General features: G+C 33.5%; 3 protein-coding genes and 1 long non-coding RNA gene across 6 annotated transcripts; 1 reads left to right on the forward strand and 3 right to left on the reverse strand.

Annotated features, from left to right (window-relative positions):
* The first annotated feature begins 1,862 nt into the window (after window positions 1–1,862).
* LOC108987831 lies at window positions 1,863–2,885 on the forward strand. Its single transcript, XM_018960858.2, has 2 exons — window positions 1,863–2,208; window positions 2,287–2,885. The coding sequence occupies exons 1-2, from the start codon at window positions 2,080–2,082 to the stop codon at window positions 2,599–2,601; spliced, it is 444 nt and encodes a 147-aa protein (XP_018816403.1). The 5' UTR covers window positions 1,863–2,079; the 3' UTR covers window positions 2,602–2,885.
* Window positions 2,886–5,415: 2,530 nt separating this feature from the next.
* LOC108990759 lies at window positions 5,416–7,797 on the reverse strand. Its single transcript, XR_001996047.2, has 2 exons — window positions 7,683–7,797; window positions 5,416–6,115 (listed from the first exon to the last, which is right to left on the reverse strand). It is a non-coding gene; the product is annotated as an uncharacterized LOC108990759 (long non-coding RNA).
* A 1,615-nt stretch (window positions 7,798–9,412) lies between these two features.
* LOC108990765 (vesicle-associated protein 1-3-like) lies at window positions 9,413–13,357 on the reverse strand. Its single transcript, XM_018964841.2, has 8 exons — window positions 13,155–13,357; window positions 12,469–12,539; window positions 12,271–12,352; window positions 11,997–12,112; window positions 11,734–11,895; window positions 11,541–11,582; window positions 10,475–10,552; window positions 9,413–9,729 (listed from the first exon to the last, which is right to left on the reverse strand). The coding sequence occupies exons 1-8, from the start codon at window positions 13,204–13,206 to the stop codon at window positions 9,622–9,624; spliced, it is 711 nt and encodes a 236-aa protein (XP_018820386.1). The 5' UTR covers window positions 13,207–13,357; the 3' UTR covers window positions 9,413–9,621.
* A 6,540-nt stretch (window positions 13,358–19,897) lies between these two features.
* Window positions 19,898–22,195, reverse strand: LOC108987841. 3 transcript variants are annotated; one of them, XM_018960870.2, is made up of 5 exons: window positions 21,991–22,195; window positions 21,727–21,906; window positions 21,482–21,595; window positions 20,936–21,076; window positions 19,898–20,558 (listed from the first exon to the last, which is right to left on the reverse strand). In XM_018960870.2, exons 1-5 carry the CDS (start codon window positions 21,994–21,996, stop codon window positions 20,217–20,219), a joined length of 783 nt encoding a protein of 260 aa, XP_018816415.1. In that variant the 5' UTR covers window positions 21,997–22,195; the 3' UTR covers window positions 19,898–20,216. The 3 variants fall into 3 exon arrangements, with proteins under 3 accessions (XP_018816415.1, XP_035545894.1, XP_035545893.1); XM_035690001.1 differs by lacking the exon at window positions 21,991–22,195 and having other exon boundaries at window positions 21,521–21,595; window positions 21,727–21,984; XM_035690000.1 differs by lacking the exon at window positions 21,991–22,195 and having other exon boundaries at window positions 21,727–21,984.
* Between the last annotated feature and the right edge of the window lie 1,717 nt (window positions 22,196–23,912).

Raw genomic sequence — 23,912 nt, forward strand, 5'->3', positions numbered from 1 at the left:
ACAACAACAACAACAAACTCCCACATCCACAGATTTAATTTGCTTAATCTTAAAATGGAGTGAAATTAGAGAGAATACAAAGCACTTCAAACCCAAATCTGATTTGGGGATCGCAGGAGAGAGAGAGAGAGAGAGTCAATTTCTTCTTGCGGAAGAAATGCAGAAAGGGAAAGAAGGAGAGAGGATTTGTAATCGAAATGATGCGTTTTATTTTTTACACATCAGCAGCCGTTTGCAAGCCGTTTACATTCGGCGATTGTATTCAGCATTTTACGAAATCCCAAATGCCGATATTCGTTCTGCGCGCTATGCAATATCCTTTATAGAGAGGATGAAAACATGGATCTTTTGCCATGGAAAAAACAGTAAAGTGACAAGACGTTCTTATGGCGGGGGTCAACAAGGTTACGTGGCATTGACTGTATCACATGGGTGTTTGCCACGTGTCATGCATGGCCGGTAATGACGGTTAGAGCAGTCTGGTGTTCCTCGGCTCTGGAACAAAGAAAGGATGGTCGATGCAACCCTTGTCCCTCTGCTGTCTCCATGCACCTTCCTACACTAATACTTTTTCTTTCCATCGGCCTCTACGGAGGCACGCGTGTTTGTCTCTGATCATGTGGCCATCGCTTTCACTGGTCCACCGACCTGTCCAGTCGCCGTGTACAAGTACAACAATGAGAAGTCGTCATGTTTGGAGAAGTGATACAACTTGTGGTTTACATGATACCTCTGAGAATAATAGGCAGCAAATGATCTCCAGACCAGTCCATATTTAGAGCCACTAGCTCTCCATTGGCAACAAGGTCAGCCACAACATTACATTCCCAAAAAACATTTTATTCTATATTCCATGCAATTCAAATACACATGTAATTTATCCCAAAAATCCTCTAAGTACCAAATATTACATACACATGTATATGTATGTAATACATACATATGTACTTGAAATAGAAACTTATCCCGATCATGAACACAAATATTCGCAAGGCTGGACTTTAAATCTGAAGTCATCTTAATTGGCTATTTGGACCAACTAAAACATGTTGAAAAATAGAGGTCTATAGGCAGTTTGGGAGGAACATTGCTGTCCCACTATCCACTATTCACCATGACCCTCTCATCGAGCAATTTCCAGAAACATATCGATCAGACACACAATTACCTAGTAAGCTATGAGCTCTGAACCTCAACTTTTCCAAACTTGAACCATGAATTTCATGAATTATCACTATTCCCTGGTTGTCTCTTTTTCAAAGAATTAGACAAGCATTCAATTAATTTTCCTTTGCCGACAGATCGCCATTCTGCTCTTGGTTTTTAAGGCTAAGGGACGCACCAGTCATTATAATCACATTATCAAGGGTGTCAATTTTCTGGATGCATCGAAAAAGCCTTCCCCACCTTCTCATTCATAGAATAATATATGATCTTGGTAAGTTTTTCAAGGTAAAAAGGCAGGCAAGGGCAAGAAACAAGGAGGCACAACCATGCAAATAGTGGATCTCTAGCACAATGACAAGAGGAATGGACTTCCTCGATCGGTAGAAACTCGTTTCTTTTTCTTGTGGGGAGTCCTCGAAACATTAAACAATTTGGCAGGCATTGATCGCTTTCCTGATTTTTGAATTCTTTTCTTATATGGTCATACCATTCTATTTGCTGTGTTCTAAAGGAAAAATCTCTCTTTTGGACTCTCTCTCTCTCTCTCTCTCTCTCTCTCTCTATAATTACAAGAAGGTCCCACGTTAGTTTTCTTTCTGTGGTGGATCGTGGGGGTCTGCATTGATCAGGGAGTACTAATAGATTAAAATGTAAGAGGGGTGGGGAGGGTACAAAAGGGGGGGAGGGGGCTGCCCATATCCTCATTTTCGTTCTTACTTCTCCTTACCCATACACCTTCATGTTCTGCAACTGAACCTCTTAAATGCCCTAAAGTACCTGCGTTTTATGCTTTTTTGCTTTCTCACTACATAAGACGCAACATGCATTTCTCCTACTCGCCAAATTAGTAGAACATAATACTTTTCTTGCTATCTATCAACCTTTCATACCTTTTAGACTATCTTTCATAAAATGTCAGTCACTTCTTGTCTTCTTCTTTTCCTTCTGTGCGTTTCTATGCATGCATGTAATGCCCGGGGCCGGCATCTAATTCGTGCAGTTGATAAAAAGCTGGAAAAGAAACGCCACTTTTCCTTCAGGGTTGGTGTATTTTTTTTCCCATCTGTTGTCATCATATTCATATCTTCTTCTTTACATCGTCTGGATTTGCATGTGCAGAATGATGAGAAGACGACGGGTTCTGATGAGTTTTCTGCTGTGTCAAAGGTGAAGCCTTCCTCATCAAAGCAACATGAAATGGGAAGATGGGAGAGCATAGCTGGAATCCTCTCAAGCGAAAACACTCCAAAGCAAAACGAGACGAGGACTGGCCAGAAAATACCTGAAGTGGAAGGAAAAACTTCAGGTGCTGTTCAAACTGAGTCTCTAGAATCGGTTTCTTGGCATGTTCCCCACAAGAAACGCAGTGGAAAAGATCCAGGGTTCAACTTGGACTACTCACCACCAAAGACACACCCTCCTTCTCACAACTGAGTAATAGTTCTGATCGAGGAAAAAAAATCCCGAGGTCGCTTTTACTTCAATCATTCTCTGGGTTCTGAAAAACATGATATCAGTACTGTAGAACTTGTAGGGCCTCTCGCTTATCCTAGGTTCAAGCCTTTTATCACTTTTCTTAATATACATCATGATCGATAATGTCTGCATCTGTTGACAAATCTCTCCATTTTCTTAATCCTCCTGATTTATTAATTATTCGGTCAAGGATGTTTCAAATTGTAACTTTTTGTCATCCTCAAGGCATAATTTTCTCGAAATTACTCTCTGCTTTCTTGATCTTCTTCAACTTAACCTCATCAACATGACCACCACCACCATCATATAGCCAAGTAATTAAAGAGATCATCAAGATCAAGTATGCATGCATACAAGTACTCGATTCGTGAGGTACTCTAATACTTAAATGTGCTTCAGTTTTTTGTTTGGCTATAATTCATGACTGTTCATCTTCTTTAGATTCCATTGAAAATCCTAATCCTCCTTGGTCCTTCTCCTAGTATTCTGGTAGTTAATGCAAGGGTACTAAAGCAATAATTCAATTACTTTGATGCCCACAAATATTCTCCAACGTGCTCTAGTTAATTATTAAAGGGGGTTGGTCAAGCAAATGGGTAAATCATAAATGCATATACTAATTAGAGCTATAGTTGCATAAAAAATACATACAATGGATGCATGTGAATATAGATCTGATGAAATATTATTGATGTGCATATACATATATTGGTGTAAATCGATCACTGCTCGTATGGGATCTGATCTCCATGATCTTCTTGGAATATTTTATTTTCTTGGCTGGAAGAGTACTTCTTCATAAATATTGCTAGCTTCCTGCAGCGCTGATCTTCTTCTTCTTCTTCTTTCTTCTTCTTCATACATGCATCATATATACAGTACATGCTACATATAGATGCAGCATGTGCTTATCAATGCGGTATACAATATTGGACAGTGCATGTATGTAATGATGTTTCGATATGTAATATATATCATGTTAAACCTTCACTCGAACTTTTTCATGTTCATCTGATCCCCGTCAGAAACCAGCATGCATAATATATATATATATATATATATATATATATATATATATATTCTTCAGTATATGATGAATAGAGTTCAAAAACTAAAACCCTTTGAATTTTCCCAAGCAGATCATCAATGAATCATGTGAACTGTTGAATATTCTGACTGACAGAAACATAAGACACCCATGGTACTGGGCGTGGGGGCCTATTTGTGGTGAGTCTGAGTTGGGGTAGTTGGTTACTCTTAAATGATGTTGGCATTTAAAAGATTGAACCATCCACTCTTCCTGTTTGACATTATATATTGTACTTCAATCCAAAAGTATGTGGGGATTTTTTTTCCTCCACAATACCTTTAGTTAAAAATTAGACAATCCATGCTAAACCGTACCTGATCTTGCATGGTATATTTTGATGAATGAAAAATCTGACGAATGAATCTATTTCTTGCTAACTCGCAATATATATATATATATATATATATATAAGGAGTTAGTTCTCAAAAAATCGATTTGCACTGAGCTATAAATCCAGCAGTATACATGATATTTTGTTAAAAGCCAACAGTAGTATTCAAGATTAATATGTTTTAACAGTCAAAATTGAAGGATGATGCAACATGTTTGGTAATTGAATGGTGCAATCTAGCTATATATTATGATAATTTGGATCATCATGTGCATGCCCGGCATAACAAGGGACATAGGATGCAACACTTTCGAGGGTGTCTCCGAGACAAATAAACTATGCACGTAAATCAAGTCAATTTTAGAAGTCCCTACAGAAAAGATAAAAGGGAAAAAAGGCATGCAAATCTCTTTGCTACAACTAAACTTAGAAACAAACATCCTAATAATGTATCTTAATCCTCGACAAAGGCCACAACTACGCGAATGTGCGTCACTTCCCAATGCGATAAAAGGGTTGAATTTGAACTCCAAAGTCTAAACATGACCCACCACCTCCACACAGTTCTTAAATTTTGGAGGGCTCGTTTGGATGGTGATTTAAAATGAGTTGAATAAAATATTATTAGAATATTATTTTTTAATATTATTATTGTTTTAAAATTTGAAAATGTTGAATTGTTTCTTATATTTTGTATGAAAATTTAAAAAAATTATAATAATGAGATGAGATGAGATGAGTTGAGAGTGTTTCTGTAGTACCAAGATATAGATTCATTATTTTTTTTTTAAATCTATTTTCTATATTAAACTCTTTAAATCTTAATTATTTACTTGAAAATGAAAGCTCTGTTTTTTTAGGCGAAATGCTGTGGTTTTTGTACCATCCTTTTCTTTCTAGCTTGTTTCTACTTTCTAGCCTGTCTCTTAAGTTCAAACTGGGTTTTATTCTTGGTAGTTGTGTTCATATTATTTAGCCTTTCTTTTATAAAAACAAAAATAAAAATAAGATAAAACTCCAGTAAGAATAAACAATCGGGGTTACTAAGGAGTAATGCTCTAAGAAAATTATGGAGTTTTGGTGATCTACCAGGTTTCTTACTCCTTTTCAATCTGCTGCAACCAGTCTCTATAGTAAGAACTGATCATGAGAAGGTAGAATTTCCTTTTAAGTGCCATTAACTCCAAATGTTTTAGCACTCATCTTTAAATCGCAGCATACGAGCCTTAACCCTAATTATGATCTTACACAGCTTAAAGGTAACCGAGTCCAAGGCACACAGAATTTATGACATCATTCATTGCATCGTATAAACACCTAGGAAAGGGATAAATACATAGAACCAGTTAGATTCATAAAGGCTGATTAAAGCATATATTTCCTTCATGTCAAGTGAAAATAACAAACATCTTATAATTTATTGTCCTCAATAGGCCATATTGGCCACCTAAGCTCACTTTACATGCCACACCAAACCTAAAACTGGGAACGGGTGGCACATATAAAACAACATTTTATCATCTTGGAACCTCAGATCTTGACCAAAGTAAGAAAGAGAGAATTCTCTTCTTAATTTCTAACAAGTTCTTGAAATCATCATCATCATTGTGATTTCTTCAATTCTCACATTTAATTTGCGGAAGCAATAGCTATCTGTTTCCATACTTGACACGTATGAATGTGAAGAAGAGGCTAAAATGAATTAGCAGCAAACCCAACTATCTCGGGGGTTTATTGGCAGATGGTGGTGGAGCCTTTTCAACTGATGCAGCAGAGTTTGTAGACTCTTCAGTTTCAACGAGCTTGCGCAGTCTTTCTTGTAGTACCCTTACCCTATCTTCAGTCCTGCGAAGCTTTCTCCATCTGTAGGTAAACCATAGGCCAAAACCACCATATACAAGAATATATGAAGCCCAAACATAAGGGTAAGTTTCTGCATTTTCTTTGATCCTCCGGTACTGTTCCACCATTGAGCTCCAGCCTTGAACTGGGGCACCTGTGGCTTGCTGATCTTCTTCTCCTCTCTGTTCAGTTGACATTCTTTTTTGTTTCTGCAACACCATTAGGCAAATTGATTAAGCGGAGCAGGACATGGAGGAGAACCCGTTAATCAGTTGAAATTTATATACCAAAAAAGGCATGTTCATAGTCTGCTATAATAACGCTATTCGAAGTGCATAGTTATAATGATGCAACTTGCCCAAATAATATCTAAATCCAAGTATTTCAGAACCACAGAAAATTTATGAAACAGTCTTCTATGCATAATCACAACCAAAGTTGCTTGGAAGTGGTCCTTTTTAGGTTCATGGTAAGGGTATTGGGACATGATACGCTCCTATTTCTGGTACAAGGTATATGACAGGTAAAGCTTGGTTCACTGTTTGTTTTTGTCCTAGTGATTAAATCATGTCTTAAATTATGATGATCAATAAATTTGATTAATTATAAAAAAAAAATTAAATCGTGTACTTGATGGGATTTAACCTGCAATCTCACCCATCACCTGTACTTATGGGGGGGAAGCGCCATTAGGCCCAAAGGTCATTGGTTAACAGCAAAACACTTGTTTTATCCTCCGTGTATTATAAATTCACAAATATTATACTCCTTTATAAATTTTTAATCAATGCCCACTTCTTTATCCAAAACTGAGCAACAAAAATAATGCGTTTGTATAGCTTACCAGAGTTCAGGAATCGGAACTAAATCTGGTTTAGTTGGTGGGTAAGAGACATTGGTAACTTTGGTCTACAACTATAACCAATACATCACGCCTCGATGAAACAAAGAAAAAATAACAATATGAGCCAAAATCACATACAAAATGAAACACTTGAAATATTCCTACCTTTTGGAAACCCTTTGAGAAAAGAAAAGAAAAAGAAAAAAATAACACTTGGAAAGTATCAAAATACAATACCTAGACTCTGAACCCCCACTAATTCATAACGCACGGATTGAAATAAGAAAGTTGTCCCCAATCCTCCAACAGACGTGGATCCCCCCACCCCAAAACCCAAGCCCCCACTTTCTCCAAGCAGGGTTGTGAAAACACTCTACAAAACAGAGTCAGTGTTCGTCCAAGTTGACCCACGCGGTCAGAGTCGGAGTTTAACCTAAATACCGGAAAAAAAAACTCTGAATCCTATTCCCATTTTAATTCAAAATTTCAGAAGTTACTAATTACATTCTAAAAGATATAATTTTTATGCATTTTAATATAGGAATCGTATCAGTTTTATCACTTAACAGAATCAAATATAATCAAGTTAGCCAAATAACTGAAGGAGACTCATTTAATTGAGTTCAATTCCTTCGATTATTATGTCTCCTTCAAGGCAATCAATTGGGAAAAGTTAAACCAATAGTCTCACTTTCCAAATGTCCTGAATTCACCTCCGCTTCTTGTCAACAAGATAAGTAGTTTATATTGTAAGGCAAAAGGACAATGACATTAGTCGAAATACTAAGAAAATACGGCATTTTAGTTACAATTTGAAATGAATTAAACCAAACAGAGCAAGGGGAAGTAGGTTAAACACAAAACCCGCAATACAACATCACAGTATTCGGCAACCCTAAAATCGAGAGACCTAAGTTAAACATAGAAAATACCTGGTCAAGTATCTCCAAGAAAGTAGCAGAATTTTTTAGGGAGAAAAATCTGCAGAGAGAAGGCTGTGTCGAGAGAGAGAGAGAGAGAGAGAGAGAGAGAGAAGGGTTTAAGAAAATTGGGGGTTAGCTAGGGTTTTCTTTCTGAATATACGGTCTCGGGCGTAGATTACTCAACGGTCAACAGCGACACACAGTCCCGCAAAACGACGTCATTTCCATTCTATTATCTCGTGTCTCATTTGGTTATACAAATGAGATGAGATAAAAATTAAATAAAATATTATTAAAATATAAATTTTTAATATTATTTTTATTTTGATATTTAAAAAATTTTAGATTATTTTTTACATTTTATGTAAGAATTTAAGAAAATTGTAATTATTAAATGAGATAAGATGATTTGTGAAAACAAACCAAGCCTTAATGACTCTTACCCATCTGTTACCTATACAAATATTTTATGAAAGAAAATAATATTTTCAGTTTTAGAATAATTAAGTTTCGCTCACTCATTTTGAAAAAAAATAGTTAAATTTTGAATTTATATAAAAAAATTAATTTTTTAATAGTAAAAAAAAAATAGTGCATGAAACTTTTATTAAGACTTTATCTAACATTATTTAGATGCACTTGTATAACATTTGGATCATTTTTTAGGTTTTAAAAAATAACTCAAAATTGATGGACAATATAAAATTAAAGTGGAATAAAAATATAACAAGTATAATTTTTTACTTTGTATATACCTCAAGAAGTTAAGGTTTCGTTTGGTTACACAGATGAGATGAGATAAAAAATGAAAGTTAAATAAAATATTATTAGAATATAATTTTTTAATTTTAATTTTATTTTAAGATTTAAAAAGTTGAACTATTTATCATATTTTGTATAGAAATTTAAAAAAATTATAATAATTATATGATGAGATGAGATAATTTGAAATGGCGTTACAATTGAATAAACAAGATTAATTGCGGTAAATAAATAAGTAGATCCTTTATATTTCAACAAAACATAATTAGCGATTTGCTATAAATTATAGCAAGAAGAAGAATTAGTACTATGATTTTCAGCTCACGATTGTTTCAGCCTATCAAAGCGCCGTCCTTAATCCGTGATTTCCATTAACAAAAATATTATTCGTCATCTTTGTAACCCTCGGCATCCGATAAATTGTCCCGAAAGTTTCTAACGATTTGGGTTTTTTTTTTTTTTTTTTTTAAGATTAAGCAAGTATTTTTTTTAATGAGTTTGTAAATTTTTTAAAATTTTTTTTAAAGTGATTTAAAAATAATCTGAAAAAAAATTCACAAAATAAAAATACATATTACACTTATCAGTGTGAACTCTGGAGACCACCTCTCGGAGGCTCTAGCAATTTCTCAAATGATTAGTCAACAAAAAAAATTATAATAAATATTTTTTCAATTATTTAATATCACATCATAATTGATAATACGATAAAAGATGATGGATATCATCTCTCAAGCCGAGGGAGTATAGCCAAGCATCCGTAAAGATCCAGCTGATTGGAAAGTCGGTTTATCATGGTCCCAACTTTGAAGATCAATTCATTATTTTATCATTACTTTTCATCTACTTTTTACTATTATTTAATATTTTGTCATTACTTTGTTACTATTATTTACCGAATATCTGAGATTACCTCACTAACCAAACACAACCTAAACCAAAACATCGACATGTCTGAAGGTTTAGTTACAGTTAAGTGAGCCCAACTTCATCAACATTGAAAACCCAAAAAAGTTGCTCTTAATAAGAGACTTGGATAAATCAATCATTCACAATGTCTAAATACAATAATGAGAGGCTACAATTTACACACTAGAAATAGAAAAGTCCCAAAAACAGTTAGTGTGAAGAAGATCTAAGGCCTCAATCATATTTGATTCCAAACACCCAATGCAAGTTCCAGCGTTTAATTGAGAAGGTAACCAACCAGGATGCCAAGGAGACCAACCAGCATCGCAATTAATAAAGAGAAGCCACCAGCACCACTTTTGCTCATTTGTTTTTTCATCAGATCCTACCAAATGTAGTTTTATAAGGTCAAGCAAGCATGAACCACAAATTTTATTGAAACAACAGAAAACAAGACGGGAGGAGAGTCACACAGTGCAGTAAAATAAGGATTGTTGTGAAAGAACAAATTTTCTTTGCATTTTACTGGGACATAGACTTTCAATCAAGGATGCAAGTTTCATAGCAAGTCCCAAGCCTAAAAAAATGAAAGAGGGTGTATTGAAGAGTTAAAACAGAATTTAATCATTGGTATACAGGCATACAATTCTCACGGAACTAGATTTTCCTTGGAATAATAATAATATTAAATGTATATATGTGTCATAGAAATCTCAGTAAAACTCTGTTTATATTAACATTATGTGACAATAACAAGTACTGAAGCTTAAAAAGTCAAACTTCGTACCGATCAAAAAGCAGTGCATTAGAGAGAACTTTTCTTAAACTGACTATGAAATAACAATATGGATCTAACCTTTTTACATAAATAGATCTCATAGAGAGTCAGCAATCTAACTCAGTATACTTGGTTTTACATTGCCTCACTCGTATGATTATAGTTAAGTGGAGTAGTGCCTTTCACTGAGAGTTAATGCAGGTGAACATAACATGACAAAGCACACAGAGTTACCGGACAATATGTTGGACACAAGCAATACAAATCAGAATTTTTAGGAGAACCAAAATAAAACTAGAGCCACATAAGTGGAGCTAATTGATAAGCATACAATCCCAAGAAAAACCAATACCAGTTCTTGATGTAATTTCTGATTTTGTTGCAAAGCCAAAGTTTTCTCCTCAGTCAACTTAGAAATCATAGACCATGCCTGAAGAAAAAAGATACATCAACTTTCCAAGGCAAAATGAAATTTAATCAACCAATTGTATTAATAAAAAAGACTATAACCAAGCACAACAAGAACAGTAATAAATAGACATAAAAAAACATTTAAGCAAAATTGAGAAAAGTCTCCATGCTACACCACTAACTGGCCAAAAAGCTAAGGGCACGAGGTCTAACATCTAAGTATTTGTAATTGAAATAATAGAACCTAAATCACCAGGGTATACCTCCAACTTCACTTAAACTATTTCATCTGAGTAATTAAGTTTTTTTTTCTATGCTTGAGGCCTCAATACCTTATCCAAAAATGAAAACTCAAACCAAACTAGCTAAAATAGATTAGCCTCTGCAAATGCACAAAAAAACAATTATCGGTTCCTGTAATACTGCTAAACTTCCAATAATCACCTTAGCAACAACTGACAACTAACTCTTGGACTTTCATTTCTCCCATAAGCACTTCATAATTTGACCCAACTAGGAACCCAAAAATCAGTTATACCACTATCATCCACAGGCAAAGAGTAGGCATTTTCACTAGGTTTCAAAAACTGGAACATAGAGACATGTTGTAGAAAACAAATGCCACGAGCCTACGATTGAAAAAATTCAAACACATCAATGTCTTATTTATATAAGGACATCTAGTACCCCCATTTAATGGCAAAAGTTGTCTGCACTATATTTTCTTGAAGTTCATAGTAACATTTATTCACTCAGATGCTTCAAACTATCTATATATACACATTATAATCTTTGAAACATAAATAAAACAATAAAGTGTTAAAGTGCCATGTCTCAAGCATCCTTCCTTGACCATACAATTAGAAACACAGTGACTCCACAAACTCAGAAAGCCTAATAAAGGAACAGAATGGAACAAAAACATTCATTGACTACTAAAACGAAAAGAACATAAATAATTGAGAATAACAAGGATGTCTTGCAAGAGGGGTAGAGAGACATTTTACCTCTGAAGACTTCTCTTTAGGATCCTCTAAAGATCTTGATACCTATGTTTACAACATTTAAACCAACATACCAGACCAAAAGCAAACCAAGTTGGTATCCAATGTCTCCATCAAAGTCTTTGAAATATTTATAAAAAGAATGTATTGGAAAAGAAAAAATGAATTTCAAGAAATCAAAATAAAAAATGCATACAGAATCAAATAATGACATATTTTGATGCCCATTCTCAAGCACCGATGCCCTGGGAGGAGAACCTTCTTCAGATCCTTCAGGGACAGGTGATGGGGGATTTGCAGGAATGTAAATGACCCTCAACTTGAACTCTTTGACAGCCTTGCCATCCTCTTTGCTAAACTACAAGAGCAATACACCACGTCTGAATTCATGGAATAAAAAAAAATAAACTGCAAAACACACTACAGCCAGAAACAATAGCTGCAGCAGAATCAACACACCATATCCTGAGTAATGTCTTTTGTAGTTGCACCATCTGCTGCAACAACACTTTGGAGGAGAAATTTGTCCTTGCACTGCAAATCAGGGGGTAACTCTTTCGGAGCTTGCATTGTTACTGCCAGAATACATGCCAAAAAAATTGATGGATTGGCAGAAAAGCTACAACTTAAAACGTAGCAACAATAATTTCAAAATAAAGATTCAACTAACGTTTTCCATAAACACACACACACACACACTAACACACTATTCAAGTTACTAGTAAGCATTTACCTGTAACATTGCATGTGCTTTGGGGCAAAACAATACCAGCATTGGGACGGACACAATATTTTTTGGGGTTTGTTGTTTTGACCTATTCCATTACAATGTCAAGTAAATTAAACAGAATATAGGCATAGTTAATTGATGGCATATAGTACATCAAACGAATAAACAAAAACCAGTGACGAAAATTCAGAAGGCAATTACCTTGAACGCCACATATTTATCTGTTTTATTGGTCAGTTGCAAAGAACATGAACTTTGTTTCTTCAATTCAACTTTTCCATCATGTTTCAGCCAAACAAAAAAGACCCATTATCAGAAATAAACACAATGCAAGAGTTCCAAAGAGTAAAATTAACATCACAAACAATTGGGCCAAACAGAAATAACAACTCATCATGCTTAGAGATACTGAAAGAAACCTCAAACAAGTATTTGGCTCTATTCAGGTGGTTACATATCTTCAAAAAAAATTCCATTTCAACTTATTTTCCTCAACTCTCTCACCAAACGAACCCAGGACAAAGTAACCAACCAAAAACACCTCGCTCAATTAAGCAGATAACCTCACTGTGATAAAGAAGAAAAACGCCGCAAATTATACAATTCATGATTTTATCTTCCCCCAATTTCTCAACCGACAGAAAACTCGGGCAAATCATGATTGCTGAGAAACAGCGATAACCTATGCCATATCGAACGACTCGCTGAATAATAAAAGTGCGTTCTTACTTACATATAAAAATGTGCATTCTTGGTATTCTTATTAAAACCAGTAAGCATAAAACATGGCATGCAAGTTTTTTCTCTCTTATTTTCCTAAACTTTCCAGGGAACCAAACAAAAAACTAGTCTGATTAAAAAAATACTAAACAAGAGTAAAACCTTACACTGGAATTTGAGTTCTGTAGGGTGAACGCTTACAAGATCCCCAGTACCCATGGCTATGAATCCAAAAGAAACAGAATTTCTGCTTCCCCTAAGAAAGCTGAAACTAAAATATATCAGAAGAAATTAAAATTAGGGTTTCCTGAAAACGTGATATATAGGAATAAATAATCTGAGAAGAAACGGAAGCAGAAATCAGTTCTCGAGATTTCATATATGTAAGCAGATAGCATCACATGCCGGTGATTTTTGCAGTGTTCCATATTGTGTGTCGGAATAGTACGCCCTCAAATGGGCCGTATATTTTCACTGCGCAAAGCAAGGATGATGATCGAACGGTGGGGCATTGTCTGTCACCTGTATTGTGTGGTTAGCTGTTACAGTAGGCAGAGATCTTTTTCGTTCTTCTATTCGATTTTCAAAGAATAATGAATAATACTATATACAGATTTCAAATAGATTTTCATACAAGTTTTTTGTTAAAAAATAATTTTACTAATAAAAAATAGTTTTTTTTACACTTTTTAGTATAATATCTATTTTTTTACAAGAACTTATATAAAATTTATCTATTTAAGACTTGTACAAATGAATTTTTTTATAAAAATTTGTATAAAATTTATCTATCTAAGACTTATACAAATCATTTTTCAAGAATAATATATGAATTTGGTTAAAAAAATAAATTTTTATCTATTATAAAATTGATGTTTAAAATTTAAAGAAATTTAAGAAAATTTGATTGACAAAAGTCTTTAATTTTAAATTTATCTATTCATTTCGAAAAAGTTAAAAAGATAGATCGCAAACAAGGTTAGATAATCAGAAATGATATTTGTAATATTAGTTATATAAGCCTATCGTATTTTTTTTAAAAAAAATAAATAAATATAAAATTCGTATAAAAAAAATTAATTTTTTAATAATAAATTGAAATACCGTGAAATTTGCACATCATAATATTGAATGTAGTATTACTCATAAATAATTAGATTTAAATGTCTATTCTGCCAATTCATTCAAGTATTATCCTATCACAAGTTGCTTGAGTGAGGCTTGTACCATATAATATATATATATATAGTGGATTTATATTCTATATAATTCTTGTTTGAATTCTTGTTTTTCGTTAACTTTTCCGTTAAATTCGCATTTTTCGTTAAATTCGCGTTAAAGAACGCAGCTTTCGTCCAGATAACAAATCACCCATGCACAAACATTTCCGAGCTAATTCAACAAAAACTCAAAAGAAAGGAGAAAAAAGACACAAAATGAGGAAGGCTATCACTTTTTTTTTTTCTTTCCGCACTAGCCGAGCAACAAACATGATGGGGAAGTAAAATTACTGAAAGGCCAGGAAGGACGAAGAAATGGAGGAGGAGGTTCACTTGGTGCTCCGAGTCTGATCTAAGCTAAGAGAATTAGGGTTCTTCAAAGGCTAGAACTTACCGCGTCGCTGCTGAAGGTACTTTTACAGGAGCTGATCAAAACCGCAGCTTTGTGAAGCTTAAATTTACAGTTCTTAAGCTCCAAGAAAATGACGCAAATGGCTACCTCCTTAAGCTCTCTCTTTCTCCCACTCTCCCTCTCCCTGTCACTCTCTCTAGGACTTGCAGAAGAGTGAGCAAGTTCTGATTTTCGGACCAGAGCCAAAGATAAAGCGATCGAAAATTTCGATTCGAAATAGTAACGAGGAAATTAAAAATAAATGCATATATTCATTTTTCAACGAAAAAAACGCTGCTCTAGGTTCATCTCCGTGCCTCAAGTTTGGCGTCAGGTTCTTGTCCGAAGCCGAACTAAGATTGAAATAAGTCCTGTGTTTCCCCGGTGCATGTACGCAATTGAACTCCATCCGTTGGATTAAGATATTTTTACGATGGGGTGGGACTGTAAGGGTGGTAATATGTGACACGACCTGTTAATCCAATACGAACACGATACGATAAAAGCAGGTTAGGGTTTAGCCTTAACGGGTTCGAGTCAAAACAGATTGACCCTTTAAGACACGATTGCTTAACGGGTCACTAACGGGTCAACCCGTTATGACCCATTAAGAAAATTAAATTTAGCTTTATACCCTTAGACCTAAATGTTAAGGAGGATACTCTTCTTCCTTCTTCAAGTTCTAAATTTGTTTAGATCTGTGTTTTTTATTTTTTATTATATTTGGAATTATAACATTAATATATTTACATTGTATATTTTGTTTATTATATTTGGAATGTAATTTTAATAATGAATATTATTACAAATTATGTGGATCATATTTGTTTGAATTGTAATTTTAGACTTGTAATTAGTTTTTTATTTTTTATAGATATTATTTATATTTATATAAAATCAATTAAGTCAAACGGGTCGTGTCGTGTCATATCGTGTCTATTCAACTCATTAACGTAAAGTGGTTGAAACGGAACGAGTCGTGTCGTGTCGTGTCAATTTATTTGTTATTCATTAACGAGTCATAACGGATCGTGTCGTGTCAATCCGTTATCTTATCATGTCGTGTTCGGGTTTGAAATTTTGACACGAAATCCTTAACAAGTCGTGTTCGTGTTGACCCGTTAAATATAATGTACATATCTTGACACAATACGAACACGACCCGTTAATACGATTTGACACCCGTGGAAGCCTGGAAGGCCCTACGAGGGGCGAGCGGGAGGAAAAGTGGAAAGGAATTCTTCGACGATACCACACTCCTTTTGACACGCGTGGGCATGGTGAACTTTATTTTTCAAGTCACTTTTGGAGGCTGGAGCTTCTTTTCCTTTTTTCGTTTTTTTATAAAGGGTAATGCTACAGAGCCCACCAATTCTTACCGATAATTGACCAATTCACGTGACAATTTAAAATATTAAAAATTAAAATAAGAAAAAGACAAAAAAAGAGATAGAAAGAAAGAAAGAGAGAGGGACTCGTAAATTGTAATACCCATTCCCGCTCCCTCCCTCATTCCCTCCGCGCAGCAAAGATTTTTTCTAGCGAACCTTCGTTCCCAGCCTACTCCCCTCCCACCTCCTTCACTCTCACGCGAATCTGGTCTGTAAGTTTTGTTTTCCTCTTTTTTATTTACATTTCAGACTAGTCATTCCTAATTATTGTCCTTGTAGTTCTTCTCAGTGAACAAACAAGTTGTCATGAAAGAAATAAAATTAGAAGGAAAAAAATCCAGACAGATTCATGAACTCCACAAGTGGTCACGATCGAAATAAAATTAAAAAAAAAAAAACAAACTTAGAGGTTCAAACAGAAGTGAAACTCTTCAAACCAAACAGAGAAGTAAACTCTTCAGACCAAATAGAAACCCAGGTTCCACGGACTAAATAGAAATTCAGATTCACATACTCTTCAGAACAATCTTGAAAGAAAATGTAAAATAGAGAAATGAAACTTAGAAAGAAAAATATATAGAATAATTTCAATACGAGAGGGAGGGAAATGAGGGAGGAAGGCGTGCGAAGGTGATGGAGTTAGATCTGTGCGAAGGGTACGGAGGGGAAGGAGTTATTAAGGGGCTAACTAGTTTTTCTTTTTTAAATACTTTATAGTTTATACGGCCATTAAAAAAATTACATAACTAGTTTTTCTTTTTACTTTATACGGGCCATTAAAAATATTACATGTGGCATCGGTCAAGCATCGGTTGGAATCTCTCGGTCCTTCTAGCATTTTCCTTTTATAAAACTAAAAATTGTAAATATTGCTTGGAATTTTTACAATTATTTGGGCTTTTATTTATTTTCCCGCCGCCAGGTTAAGCAAATCAAATTGAAATCAAGGGTGGCCATTAACGTGTTTTAAATTTGCTTCCTACTTCAATAAAATATATGTATTTCATTGTGAACGTTTGGTGTTATTGTTTTTGGTGGTTTTTCTTGCAATTAATTTATTACAAGAAAAATAAATATTTATGACGAATTATTTATAATGATAATAATTATTTGAGATAAAAATAAATTCATTTTAACAAAAAATAGTCATTTTCACATAAAACAGGTGACCACTTCAATAATTATTTAAAGAGCTAGGTCAGATAACCATATTATTGCAAATTAACCAGATTCTTCATATATATATATATATACTAGGTGAAAGCAATGTGCAATGTACGTTTGCTTAGTTTATATTTGATTTTTTTTTGTTAAGAACTAATTTTTTGTTAATAAAGAATTCAATATATATATGTAATTATATAAAAAAAAAAAATCTATTCATTGCCAATTTTATATTAAATGATAGATTTATAAGTAAAATATAATAAATAGTTTACTTACAATCATCAAATATCACATCATAAGATAATAAAAAGATTATGACATTTGAGGATTATAATATTTATTGATCATTATCCAATTTTAATAAATATCTAATACGATTTAATTAAGAGACTCATCCAAATAACTTACAATAAACAATATCGCACATGTATATATATATATATATATGACATAATAATTCCATGAACGATGATAAGATATTATGTGATAAGGGGTAAAAGTATTTTTCTCTTTTTATGTCTCTGTCAATTCTAAAAATGGTAGCATTGATCAATATTGATCTATTAGCCCATTCTCTTTAATTATTATACTTTTTATTCCTATATTTGCTCAAAAAAAAAAAAAAATTCATTCATTAAATTATTTTTTTTAAACCATATTATTTTTGTAAAAAAAAAATTGTTTCACTCAACTAGGCAACAGGCTTTGCACGTTGCTCCTGACCTAGTGTATATATATACATATAAAGTGGGTTATAGTATATGATTGGACCCACTTTGTGAATGTTTAACTTCCACTCCAGGCCTAAGAATTCTAATGTTTTTAGTCCCTTAAGAGTCCAATTATATATATATATATATATATATATATATTTATATTATATATTGAATGTTGTCTTAAAAATTAACACGTACAATCATAAATATGATAGAATCCTCTTCATGGACCGTCTCCCTCAAAAAAAATATTTTGAATAAACAAGTCTCATATAAATTTTTGTAAAAATAACTATTATTTATTAATAAAATTCACTTTTTTTCAAAATATATTTATATAAGTTTTGTCTATTTAAAATTTATAACTAGTATTACTCGTCCCTCAATTTCTTGCATCCCAGTCGACTCTATCATGAAATATTATCTCATCAAAACGCTTTAGAAAACAATTAGATTTGAATGATATGATATTTAGGGAAGAGCAATCGTCCAAACTAGCCAATAATTATTAAAAATTTCAAATAAGGAGATTAGATATGTTCATTTAATAGTTGGCTTCGACGGTTGTATGCATTAAATTGAATGATTCCTTGACTGTTTCTTCTCGCCCTAGTCCCATGTTTTGTCTTTTAAGATGTCATATGATCATTAAATGTGTGTGTATATATAGACATAGATATGGTACTAAGGTGGTCCCCTTATGTGTAACCAGAATGTACATCAAACACCATATATTACAAAAGTTGACATAATAACAACTGCAAATTTCCGATACCATGTTGATATGTTGGAAAAATAGGTATAGAAATAAATGTACGCACTAAACACAACAGCACGTGTTTGACAAAAGACATGAGCAAAAGCCATCATCATGGTACTGATACGATACAGATAGAGGAGGGGGCAGGAGTCTGGGAGGGACATATAAATGCCAAAAATGCCGGTCCCTTTAACGCCTAAGAAGACATGCATGCATGCTCATGAATTTCAACCATAGGCTCTGGTTCGAAAGGAGCCATTCAACACCATTATATACACACATGTATGGACTTTGGAAAACACTCTAGATAGGTGCTACAAAGTCACCCTTTGCATTCATCACGAGGTCTTTACTAAACTACAATCCAATCAGATAACCTCATTGCACTCACTACCTAGAAAATGGGATGAAAGCCAACCCTTTTTTTATTGGAGGGGATGGACAGTAAGATGCATTGAGATGAATTGAAATAATTTGTATATAGTAATGAGATTATTAATTGAAATTAGATGATATGAGATAGTTTATATCACTTCTGTATCCAAACGGACACTAAGAGTATAATTAAATGTTATTTGACTGCATGATTCAAGTACAAAGACAGAAGATGGAGTTTTGACTATCATATTCATATAAAAAAAAAAATTTAAAAAGAAAATGTTAGTTCATATTCTGTTGCATCTGAATTAATGAAACCTAAACTAAAGAGAGGTGGAGTAATATCAAAGGGAACCGTATGATTCAACTTATCCTTTGATATGTCTGGTCCCCATTTCTATGCCCTCTTTCAGTTTTCCAGCTCAAATATCTACAAGGAGACAAAAAGGATCATAACTCCGAAAACTTGGTGAGAGAGAGAGAGAGAGAGAGAGAATTAAAAAATAGGTCAAGCATAGAAGTACTAAAGATATGTAATCCCAAATCAAATAATAATAAAAAAATAGAAAAACCATAGTTATAGAGAGCACTAAGCACAAAAAAGGCATTTAAATTAAAAAAGAAAATTGGGGGTTGCCACTTGCCATCTCTCACTCTTTCAATTTTGCATTGGTTTCTGCCCTCTCCACCCCACCCCCACCCCAAGTTCCCATCTGTCCATTAATTAATCTTTGCACTTTTTAGCTAGAAACTTGAAAATGCACACATGCCCATAAAATCGTGAACATGTTCATTTCCATATAATTAAAGCACAGAAAGTGCAAGTTCAAGACAGACCCAAATCACACTTAGCAAGAAAGAAAAAAAACAAAAACATAACCAAATCATGGCAGTACAAATCTTTGAAAAGTAAATTATATAACCCCATAGCCATGGGAGTAGGTAGCAATATAACTGGCAAACTTTTGTTAGTATTCTGAGTCTGTAAAAAATAGAAACTAAAAAAAAAAAATATCCAGCCACCCACTGGAGAAGAGAGATAGGAGAGTCCTCATTCTCAACAAAATTGGGAGACTTCCCTTATCCTGAAATTAGTCTAAACTCTGAAGGAAAAGTAATTAAACACCAAATTTATCCCAAACCTCCCTCTAATACTCTCTCTCTCTCTCTCTCTCTCTCTCTCTCTCTACCGATCAGCAGTGAAATTCAATAAAGTGGAGCTCTTTGTGGAGTTCCTTTTCTCCGGTTCATCAAACTCGCCGAAATTTCTGGGACTGGCGAACATACCGGCCGGCAAGCCGACCCATACACCGACATGCTAGTCCTCTTCTTCCTCACAACCTCAGTTGTGGCAGTGCAAGCAAGTGTCCTGCAGTCCACCCCACCACATCCACCCGACCCAGAGGAGGTCCGGCTCGAACCGGTAGGTTCAAGGACAGAGTCGGCAGTAATTGAACAGTCCTCTAAACCCGGCTCAGGTAAGGACAAGGACTTGCAATCGAAGAGATACTTCGAGATTTCAACTTCCGTCCTGATGAGATGATCAATCTGTGATAAGGAAAAGGAAACAGTAAGAAATGAGAGAAACCCAGGTGAGAATAAGTCACGAGTTGAAAAATTGGAATTGGTGTACGAGAATTGAACAAGAGTGGGACTTGAGCGAGACCCAGAAGAGTACAAGTGTAAAAACGAACCGGCTGTGAGAAAAGCACCATGCGTGAGTAAAAAAAGCCAGAAGAGAAAGCAATTCGAGTGGCTTCACGGCAGACTTGAGAGAGAGAGATGAGACTCGTGAAGGAGAACGAAAAAAGTCGAAAACTGGTATGGAAATGTAAACGACTTGATAAAGTGTAAATTGAGGTGAGGGATAGTGAGGAATAGAACCGAGTGTGATAGATCAGAATTAGGGTTTAGGGCCAAAGAACCTTGCAGGAGAGGGAGCAGAAGAGGTATGGGTCTTGTAGGCTTCTGTCACAGGTGCTGCAAAAGTTGCCGGAGCCCCTGAAGTTCCTTGTCTGTGGCCTTTGGTGTAAAAATACCACTTTTGCACTGTTGGTAGTGTACGACTGTAGAGGGTTGGAGAAAGTAAGACTTACAGCAAAGTATAAACAAGAAAATATGGTTATGCAGAATAAATTCGAGTGTTCTTAGTTTTACTCTCGGGTGTGTTAATTTTTCTATTCCTTCAAAACTCTCCGCAAAAACATGTGCATAAAATTCTCGGTGTGCAAAGAAATAGAGGGGGAAAAAAGCAAAAGCAGAAGCATCAGTGAGCAACAGAAGGAAATTGCAACAAACTTGAAGAACTTAGGAAAGGGTTTCCAATAATCTTCAATTTTCTAACTTCAAATTCAACGAAGTCAGTCCTCTGAGAAATCCAAAAGAAAAAAGAGAGTTTTTTTATCAGAAGGAACTCAAACATGTTTTCTGTGTTTCTTTTTCATTTACAAGGCTTTACATGGTTAGATTACCTGAAGAGCATGAGCTAATATCTTCAAGAATCTACTTACTTGAACGAAGGCACAGTCAATCAACTTTGCAGCATCATCCAACCTTATAACATCGTGATAAACATACCTTCTTATCTGAACGCGGAAGCGCAAAGGATTAAAATTCAATATAAAAACTAAGGGTAACGAAATGACAAGATTTTTTAGAAGGAAAAGGTAAGCTGGAATTCTCGAAGACTGTTGTGGTGAATTTTGAAAGAAGAAACCTGCAAAAGTCGGTGAGAGCGGTGAGGGGATAGGCAGTGAGGGCAGAGACTGATGCAACAGTCCAGACAGTAGACGTTCTTTTCGTTCTTCTTGGCCTCTTCGTGAATTATGCAAGCGTTGTAGAACTTCTCTCTGAGAAGTACCTCAAGCCACCGAGGTAGAAGATGGGAAGCAATAAGCTGAAAAACCAGAAGCATAACAAATAAAATTAAATGAATTTCCACAAGACAAAAAATATAATAACAAGAGAGAGAAACCCTGACCACCATGTTCTCCTTCAGTTTCTTTATTGGTTTCAATTTTAAATGAAGAAGAGAGAGAGTTCTATCATTTTGCGGGCAGGGACGGCTTCATCTCATGAAGATATTGGCGGAGTACACACATTCACAGAGAGAGAGAGACAGAGAGGTGCGAGAAAACGCAAACGGCGCCTGGCAATTGATACAAGTATTACTGTTACCAATGAAGAGCAGTAGTCAGAGACGAAAAGGAGGGGTTGGCGTCATTTAAAGAAGAGGCGGTGTGAGGGCATTATCATACAACTTATATTAATATATGAGTAATATTATATAATGATTTAAGTTATATATAAGATTTTTATTCTGCACATTATTTAAAAAATATATGAATTTATTTTTTTATTTTTATATTTCATAAAATATAAAATATGAAAGTAAAAAAATAAATTTATATACTTTTAAGTGATATACAAGAATGTGAGATTTATATATAGAATTTTTTTTATATAATATATTCTTATTTTATTTTAATCATATTAAATAATATGAGATATATTTATTATTATTAAATAATAAAAAATATACAATAAATTATTATTTAATAGTAATAAATATATCATAATATACTTAGTAGAATGGTAGTATGATGTATAGAATTTTCCTTAATTTATTACGTAAAAGATTGAAAGACAAAACAATAAGAAAAATTTTATACACTAAACCATCATTTCACTTTTATCCCACTAAATATGATGTAACATATTTATCACTATTAAATGATTATTTATTACATACTTATTTATCATTTAGTAGTGATAAATGTGTCATATATCATCACTTAATATGATCAAAATATGATAAGAATATAGTGTATAGTATTATTCAAACAATAAATATAAGTAGACATTGCTTAGAATAGAAAAAAAAATAGTAAATTTAACAAATTTTCAAGAGAAAAAATATATATTTTATCTTAAATGAGAAATATTATATTGAATCTCGAAAAACAAATTTAAAAATTGATATACTTACATATATTTTATAATAAAAAATATTTTACAATACCACGTAACAAGTAATATTATGTTAGTTTATAATTTTAGTTTGAGTTATTATATTTTAAAGTATATTATTTAAATAGTAATATTTGATTTATAATATTTTTATGTTAATAAAAAAGATAATTAAAAAGTTGAAATTATTTAAAATATATTATTGAAAAAAATGTTAGATATAGTATTAATTGTGCAAGTATCACGCACTACTTTTAAAAAATAATATAGTTCATTATTAAAAAATTAAATTTTTTTAGATATATTTCATATTTATTCACTTTTTTTTTATATTTTATGATTATAAATATCAAAGTATGGAACGAGAGTTTGTTCATCCTAATTGATGTTTATAAGAAGAGAAATAATTTATATAAATAATAAGTTTTAAATAGATAAATTTTATACCATCTTTATAAAAAAAAAATTACTATTTATTAGTGTGATACAATTTTTTTATTAAAAATTCGAATAAATTTTTGTGGATGAATGGGTGGGTAAATGGGTTGTTCTTTTTGCTGTGCTAGCTGCTACCCGACAACACAATAAACAGCGACTTTTCTCTGTTCTCGCTGGAAAACGCTAAAGAAAGTAGCTAGCAAGAGGGTGAATACAGCTTTGAAAATTGACCATTTCGGACTTCTGTCTACCACTTTTACCCCCCATGTTTTTTGTGATGTGCCCAAATCAACCTCAAATAAAGGTAGAACGAGGCTTATCTCATGTAAATAAAATATATATTAATTAAATTATTATTTATTATTATTCCTTTAAGAAAAATAATTATTTTTTTTATTATTAAAATTACTTTTATATAATTTCTTTATAAATATGGCAGTACTTAATAATTTAACATTCCATGTGGCAAAAAATAAAATATTAAAAACTCATATA

This window comes from Juglans regia, chromosome 5 (genome assembly GCF_001411555.2).
Source record: "Juglans regia cultivar Chandler chromosome 5, Walnut 2.0, whole genome shotgun sequence".
In the NCBI taxonomy this organism is placed as follows: domain Eukaryota; kingdom Viridiplantae; phylum Streptophyta; class Magnoliopsida; order Fagales; family Juglandaceae; genus Juglans; species Juglans regia.